The following is an 8,337-nucleotide window of genomic DNA, read 5'->3' as shown; positions in this document are numbered from 1 at the left end:
GGTGAGGGGCTGGGTGTGGCACCTGGGTCTGCCAGAGTGTAACCCAGCTCTTCCTCCACACAGGTGGATGGCTCTTGGGCCAAATGGGAGCCTTACGGTCCCTGCTCGCGCACCTGCGGTGGAGGTGTGCAGCTGGCCCGGAGGCAGTGCAGCAACCCTACCCCTGCCAACGGTGGAAAGTACTGCGAGGGAGTAAGAGTGAAATACCGATCTTGCAACTTGGAGCCCTGCCCCAGCTCAGGTGAGATACAGGGCAGCAGTAGTCTGGGCCTCTGGGCCGTGTGCCTGGGGGTCACTCTTGGTCCCAAATAGTGCAGTCAGGATCCTTATTTCCAGGAAAGAGCTGGAACGAGTGAAGTGCAGACTCCTCTTGGCATCATTCCGTTAGCCATTCAACTATGGCAGAGGTGTTTGCTTTTTGGTGCTTAGACTGGGAGACCAATTGACTGGAGGGGTGGGCCTTCAGAAGTCTTCATAGTTTTTACATTACTGACGAACCCATCTTTTAGGCAGGAATCCAGAGTCCATGAACTTAGTGGGAAATTTTTACACTTTAATTTTCAATGACTCTTCTACCTAAAACTTAGTTTCCCCTTGAATTAGAAATTTAGCATTTATTTTTGAAACAGGGTTTCATTGTGTATCCCTGCTGACCTTGAACTCACAAAGATCAGTCTATAGAGATCTGAGATTAAAGGTGTGCATTACCAGCACTTTTAAAATGAATCTTTTTATCTGAAGTTCAATATTTCCTTCACATAGACAACAAAGGACAATGGAAGTAGCAATATCTGTGACTTTGTCATCAGTTGAAACTGAATATTTTTTACATGGTACTTTAATTGTTGAAGAATTCTCAAAATGCCATTATGTTCCTCCTTAATTCAAAATCACAGAAATGATTTGCGTCATCATTGAATATTGTTTTTTTAACGCATTACAAAGAATACATCCATCAGAAGTATGTTTCAAAGAATATCAGTAGTTGTTTAATTAATATAATTCTTGTTAATGATGTAACAATGCCTTTGTATAAGGCATTTAACAAGAGACTTAATGGGGGCTGAAAGGTTTCATTATCCCAAAAAAAAAAAAATTGTTTAGGACACTTTTTAGAGAGGGAATTTGAGACTAGAGTACTAGGGGTGGTGACATATTGCTTATGGGATGTCTTATTGTATACTGTGTCTTTTGGTTGCAGGCTGCTTTGATCTTGGGAGGTGGGGGTTGACTCCCACACTGTCATGGAGGCAGAGGGACTTTTAGAGCTGGGCATCCTTAGGAGGGATGCTATCTTTTGTACCTTCCTTGGCTCTTCTCTTCAGCTGTCTTTATGTGCTTCTTCCCTGTCCAGCCTCTGGGAAGAGCTTCCGGGAAGAGCAATGTGAAGCTTTCAATGGCTACAACCACAGCACCAACAGACTCACTTTAGCTGTGGCATGGGTACCTAAGTACTCAGGCGTGTCACCACGTGACAAGTGTAAGCTCATCTGCAGAGCCAACGGTACCGGCTACTTCTATGTCCTAGCACCTAAGGTGAGTGTGCAGAGACAGGAGACGGGGCAGGGTCTAGCCTTCAGAGGAGCATCTCACTGAGCTGCCCCCTCTCTTCTTCTCTTTTTGGGGATGCTGCAGGTGGTAGATGGTACACTGTGTACTCCTGACTCCACCTCGGTCTGTGTCCAAGGCAAGTGCATCAAGGCTGGCTGTGATGGGAACCTGGGCTCCAAGAAGAAATTTGACAAATGCGGGGTGTGTGGTGGAGACAATAAGAGCTGCAAGAGGGTGACAGGACTCTTCACCAAGCCTATGTAAGCTCTGGGGCCTGGAGGGTACAGGCAAGGGGAATGAGTGGGAGTGGTGGAAGTGGAGTTACTCCTAGGCATTTAAAGATTGGGTTAGAGCCGAGTGAATGTAAGAATTTGTATACTGTCACGGTTGGCCACTCATACTCTTTTTGGGAGGATAATCCATCTATGTGTTTATGTATCCATCCATCTATCTATCCATTCAGCCAGCAAACAAAGATGAATATCAAGATGAATGCATGAAGACAAGTCTCAACAGGAGATGAGAAATGTTGTTAGCATCTGTCTAGCATTCTTGAGCAACACTGTGCTGGTTATGGTTAGTTTTATGTCAACTTGGCTCAAGTTACAGTTATCAGAGAGGAAGGAGCCTCAGCTGAATAAATATCCCCATAAGATCAGGCAGTAGGTGCAGGGCATTTTCTTAGCAGTTGGTGGGGGAGAGCCCAGCCACCTGGGATGGCCATCCTGGGTTCTATGAAAGCAGGCTGAGCAAACCGGTGAGCAGCACCCCTTCGTGGCCTCTGCATCAGCTCCTGCCTCCAGGTTCCTGTCTTGCTTGAGTTCCTGTTCTGATTTTCTAGGGTCCAAGTGCTGAAGTTAGAAAGGCCAGATGATCTTTTTGGAGTGGGACTGTCCACTCTGACATCCTCTACTGAGCCCCTAGGGGTGATGCACAGGGAGGTTCTCCGGCTTCTTTTCTCAGAGCTCAGTTGTTGCAGATGCAGGTTTTTAAAAAGTTGTTCTAAAGGACATACAGAGGGGTGGATATACAAGGAGTTAGAAGAACTTGATGGAGACTTAACACCTTGTGTAGATGAGGATGCAGGAACCCATAGCAACTAGCTAACTTACTTAAAGGGAATTGGTATGTGAGTCAAGACTCCTGACCCTGACTCCAAGGACATTACTCTGAGTGCATCCAATAACCAACCTTGGACTGGAGCACTGTACACTTAAATCCTTTTGGCCGTCCCCTGATCGGTGATGCCTATTGAATCCTCTGTGTCAGATGCTCTGTTCTGTGATTTATATTCTATGGGCTTTTTTTACACCCCCTACGCCCAACAGTTTTGTGGTGTGTGTGGTTATGAGCTCTATTTTTAGCTGGACCCTGCCACATCAATTGCTAATTAAGAACATGCCCTACAGACTTGCCTACTGCCTGATCTTATTATTCAACCGAGGCTCCTTCCTCTCTGATAACTCTAACTTGAGTCAAGTTGACATAAAGCCAGCCAGCACAGTGTAGCCTGAGAATTTTAGTGGGTGAGGAAACAGAGATATTGAGACTTATCCAAGACCAAGGTCAAGACAAGGGGGAGTTAGGTAGCCTCAAACTTGTGTTTTTATTATACTTTGGATTCACCCCAAAAGACAAATTTACAGGAAGACAAGAAGATCACAAGGTCTTACAGCCTAGTCATTCAGCTTACCTCAGGCCCAGCTTTCAGCTTCCAGCTTCCTTGACCCTTGGATGGTGTTGGTCAATCAGCTTTGTCCTCTGTCACCGTTTTACTGATGTATCCCAAACCCACAATCAGTTATAACTTTTAAGGAGATAAAGGGCATTAGTTCTGGCGTCTGTATAACGTACAATCTCTTTCCTCCAGGCACGGCTACAATTTTGTAGTGGCTATCCCTGCAGGCGCCTCCAGCATTGACATCCGCCAGCGTGGTTACAAGGGGCTTATTGGGGATGACAACTACCTGGCCCTGAAGAACAGCCAAGGCAAATACCTGCTCAATGGGCACTTTGTGGTATCTGCTGTAGAGCGGGACCTGGTGGTAAAGGGGAGTGTACTACGCTATAGTGGCACTGGCACTGCGGTGGAGAGCCTGCAGGCTTCTCGACCCATCCTGGAGCCACTAACCGTGGAGGTCCTGTCTGTGGGGAAGATGACACCGCCTCGTGTGCGTTATTCCTTTTACCTGCCCAAAGAGCCACGGGAAGACAAATCCCCTCGCCCCAAGGACCCTCGGGGTCCCCCAGTGTTGCGCAACAGTGTTTTCAGCCTTTCCAACCAAGTAGAGCAGCCAGACAACAGGCCTCCTGCGCGCTGGGTGGCAGGTAGCTGGGGGCCTTGCTCGGTGAGCTGTGGCAGTGGCCTACAGAAGCGAGCAGTGGACTGCCAGGACTCTCCAGGGCAGCAAGGAGCCTCTGCTTGTGATGTAGACCATCGGCCAGTGGAGAAGCGAGCCTGTGGGGAACCCTGCCCAACCTGGGAGCTTGGCAACTGGTCGCCCTGTTCTAAGAGCTGTGGTCGTGGATTTAAGAGGCGTCCACTTAAGTGTGTGAGTCACGGAGGCAGACTGCTGGCTCGGGACCAGTGTGACCTACGCCGCAAGCCCCAGGAATTAGACTTCTGTGTCTTGAGACCCTGCTGAGGGGTACTGTCTCTTCTACTCCTTTATTCTCCACCCGCTGTTGTGCTGGTGCCGTGGTCAGCTGGAGCAGAGGACAGCGGCCAGTGGTCTGTGTCAGTGTCACTCACATCCAGAACAAGGATCATGGGTTTGGGCGAGAGGTTCCTTCCTCCTTGGACTGGGCAGGGGGAAGCTAACTAATGCATAGTCTACCTCATGCCCTGCTCCTCGGGCCCTGTTGTGGGGAGAGGCTTCAACAGATGGGTGCTGGGCAGAAGGTGCTGAAGGCCAGCTTTCAAGGAACCTGGAGGTTGGGTGCCTTCCAGGCAGAACTTCAGGGACCTTGGCCTCTATTATGGAGGTCACAGGCTGCTGGAAGAGCCATGGCCTGCAGCTTGGCACCCTCAGGTGATCCCAGGAGCTGTCCCTGAACAAGGCAGGGGTCTGGTGGTGCTTTCTGCCTTTTTTCTTTTTGACTGATGTGGACCTAACAGGAAAACTGTTCAGGGGTTACTAGAAGCCAAAGGAACAGTGAGATTGGGTTCGTTTGGGCGCAGTTTCCCTGTTTGCTCATCTTCCATCTTGGCCCTCCTTGAAAGACCAGCACTTTGTAACCTGGATGGCCAGGACATTAGACCAGCTGCAGAAGCATTGCTATGGGCCCTGATGCTTTGAAGGCAGCCCAAGAAACTACAGGGACCACTGGTTGATCAAGAGAGAGCAACTATGACAAACAGATGCTTGCCACGTCAAAGGGGAGATGATTTGGTGGCTGAAGCAGGGAACACAAAGGCTCTAGAGGATTCTGCTCTCAGTAGGGTTAGGATGAGTAGGTGTTGAGCTGTGGGGATCTGACCTTGAAGAATGTCATCCTGGGATATCGAAAAGGAGTTCTGACACTTTTGTCATCTAGAGAGGAACATGTAAGAGAGGCTGATGATGAAGATCATGCACTGCCCTAGTGACCATGGACCTTCCAAAGTGACAATACCCAGTGTACCCACTAAGGGGGAGTGGTTGTGCCTGGGAGGGTGAGGTGCTGAGCATCTGTATGTTGGCAAGTCAGTCTTCTATCCTGGCAGCTCCTGCTGTCTCCTGTGGGCATGCTACATTACATCTCCTAGCCTTCACCTCCCTGGTAGGTAAACGGGGTTCATTGTTTGCTACCTCAGATCATGCTCTCTAGGACAGAAGTAACTTGGTGCTATCATCAGTCTCAGCTGGATGTGCCCAGCCATAGAGATGAGTTTGTTCCTAGCTTTCCTACTTCCCACAGCCTGGCTATCAGCAGGGGGCTCTAAATACAAAGTCAGAGTTGAATAGAGTGTCTTTTTCCTCAGGTTCCTTGGGATCAGGTTTTAGGAAACATTAAGAATCAATACTCTGACCTCGGGACACTCAGAAGTCACCGGTTGGGACTACTGGAGACTCGTTTGTCATCCATGTAGACATGACAGTGAAATAGAAATCCAGGCGTTTCTTAAAGCAGGGTATTTCTTGAAGACCTGGAAGCTCCAGTGTAGATAGGGCATCTTTAAAGAATCGGCAGTGCATACAAGACTTTAGTAGAGGATTAGATGGAGACAAGACCAAAACCTTTGTTTTCACTGTGTGTGTGTGGGTCTTTGTTAGTCCTTTTACATGTTCCCTAGTAGTCAGAATCCACATACCAGCCAGTGGGCCAGTTTAGCCCCTAGAGCCGTGGTTCTCAACCTTCTAATGCTGCAACCTTTAATACAGATCTTCCTGTTGTGGTGACCTCCAACCATTAAAGTATTTTCATTGCTACTTTATAACAAATTTTGCTACTGTTATGAATCTTAATGTAAATTTCTGTGTTTTCTGATGATCTCAGCAACCCCTGTGAAAGGGGTCGATTAATCTCCAAACAGGTTGTGGCCCACAGGTTGAGAACTGCTACTCTAGACTGTTATTCTAACCCTGGCCCGTCTCTGGGCTGGAGATCTAGGACAGAGCTCCTACAGTGGGTGAAGGGCATGCGACCCTCTGAGGTTGGGCTGCCATCACTGGTGAAAGACATCGTGAGGTGGAAGGATTGAGTATTTCAGAGCTGTAGTGACAAAAGGTCCCCAGGGCATGAGGCTGAAGGGGAGCCTTGCTAGCTGATAAAAGCATGGTGCCCTGTGCTTGGTGCATTCTGTCCCTGTGAGGAGAGGTGGTGCTAGGCTGGGTAGAAAGGGTAGATGGGCAGTGAGATGCCCTCACTGAGGTGACTGGCCTTTAACAGAGTAGCTTTGCTGTCAGCTGTTTTACAAGTCATTTCAAGGAGGGATGGTCACTCTTGTTCCTGACACATGCCAGGTGTCCACACTCTTTTATTTTTTCTGTCACAATAGTTTTATTTTTTATTTTTAAAAATTTCTTCTTTTTAAAAGAAGTATGACGAAGACAACTGGGGAAGTTTGTCTTGCCTTTGAACATTTTCTGTCAACCGTACTGAGCAGAGATGAGGTGAAGGCACAGGTTTCTAATGATGGAATAAAAAGTCAAAGTGATGTCCCACACCTATGGAGAAGGATGTTCTGGGGGCTCCAGGAACATCTTCATTGGGATATGGACCAGTAAGACTTTGGGTTAGGGATCCCCTAGTCTCTTCTGCCTAATATGTGCACTGATTGGAGGATTTAGACCCAAATACTCTCCTCTTATGGACCTCATCATGTTGGGGAGGGGACTGGAAGGAGCCCAGTTTGGAAGTTGGCTCCTGGAGACTCTAGACACTGTTGCCAGAGCCTCTTTTATTTTGGGTTTGCTTCTTTTGCATTTTGTGTACTGCAGAAGGATGAGAGGGTCTGAGAACTGGCTGAGTGTGTATACTGTGTATACATGGGAGTTGGCTGCTGAGGTGACAATGACCTGCTCCTAATAAACTTGGATGTATTTAAAACTTGCATCTTGTGTCTGTCCCTGTATCTCATCCCTGGGCACATTCTTCATGTTGTAGTGGAGTGATGGAGACAATGATATCAATAGCAGCCCTACCCAACTGTGTGAAGTTTAAGATGATCAAGAGGTAGCGTCTAGGCCAAAAAAGCAAAGGGGCAGTGACATGAGAATCTGCAGTAAGTGTGAAGAAGAAAGCCAATCAATGCTAAGAAAGAGACCCTGACCCCAATGTTTGTGAGTAGTGGATGGAATGAGTCTTACAGAAGAGGAATACAGGTCCAGGCTGGGGCCTTAGAGAGGGCCTCTCAGTCTATATTTGGTGAGGGGGATGAACCATAAGGATAGATCAGCATAGTCCACTCTACAGGACTTTCAGCTACTCACCTTAGGAGAAAACCTTGTTTCCTAAAGAAAAGATTCAGTGTGTTGGGAGAATATCTTCCTTTTTCTAGTTCCAAGTTGATTTGACAATTTCAGCAAATATGGAGGTCTGGGATAGGTCTCAAACAACAAACAAATAAGCAACAAACATTCACCCCAAAACATTCAGAAACCTGAGTTGGCCCAGAACTTGAGATCCTCTCTTAGAATCTTATTTTCTATGTTCAAAGTGAGAAGCATGGTTTAAATCACCCTTTATGGTTCCTTTCACTTCAGCCGTCTTTTGGCCTTTAGGCACAGCTGTGGTTGAGATGTTGGTGACTATCTCATTTTAGTTTGGGTTCACAAATAGATGGTGTGATGGCTACTCCTGGTTGTTAACTTGACTACACCAGGAATAAACTACAATCCAGAAATGGAGGGCACACTTGTGATCCAGATCTTGAGGCTGGATGACACAGACTTCTCACCTGAATCTTGACATGAGATGACACATTCTTTTGGTGCAGATCTTGAGGCATAGTGGCCATGAAAAGCTTAGGCCCAGCCAAGGTAGTACATGCTTTTTGTCCCAGGAGACTGAGGCAAGCAGATCTGAGTTCAAGGCCAGTCTGGGACAAAGCAAGTTCCAAATCTAGGAGTGTTGGTATATACCTGTAACCTGGGCCATACCTTCTTCTGGAGGCCTATATAAGGATGATGGAAGAAGGAAGGCTCACTTTTCTTTCCCTGCTTGCACTTACTTGCCAGCACATTTGTTGAAACCTACTTCTACTGTAGACCAGCTGAAACAACTAGCCTTGTGGGACTGAGCAACTACTAGATTCTTGGACTTCTCATTCACAGTTGCCCATTGTTGGGTTAGTTGGTCTGC

The 8,337-nt window shown here is 47.4% G+C and overlaps 1 protein-coding gene across 1 annotated transcript in view; it reads left to right on the top strand.

The window, feature by feature from the left end:
- The window catches only part of Adamts15 (ADAM metallopeptidase with thrombospondin type 1 motif 15), a 23,656-nt gene extending 16,569 nt beyond the window's left edge, over nucleotides 1–7,087 (top strand). The window contains exons 5-8 of the mRNA XM_028776189.1: nucleotides 64–241; nucleotides 1,355–1,536; nucleotides 1,636–1,811; nucleotides 3,422–7,087. Of these exons, the coding sequence (XP_028632022.1) occupies nucleotides 64–241; nucleotides 1,355–1,536; nucleotides 1,636–1,811; nucleotides 3,422–4,196 (1,311 nt within the window). The 3' untranslated portion in view covers nucleotides 4,197–7,087. The remainder of the gene's footprint in view (nucleotides 1–63; nucleotides 242–1,354; nucleotides 1,537–1,635; nucleotides 1,812–3,421) is intronic.
- The last annotated feature ends 1,250 nt before the right edge of the window (nucleotides 7,088–8,337 follow it).

The sequence above is a fragment of the Grammomys surdaster genome, unplaced genomic scaffold (assembly GCF_004785775.1).
Source record: "Grammomys surdaster isolate TR1022 unplaced genomic scaffold, NIH_TR_1.0 266, whole genome shotgun sequence".
Lineage (NCBI taxonomy): Eukaryota > Metazoa > Chordata > Mammalia > Rodentia > Muridae > Grammomys > Grammomys surdaster.
The sequence above is the reverse complement of the archived record's forward strand: the minus strand, read 5'-3'. Positions and strand labels throughout refer to the sequence as shown.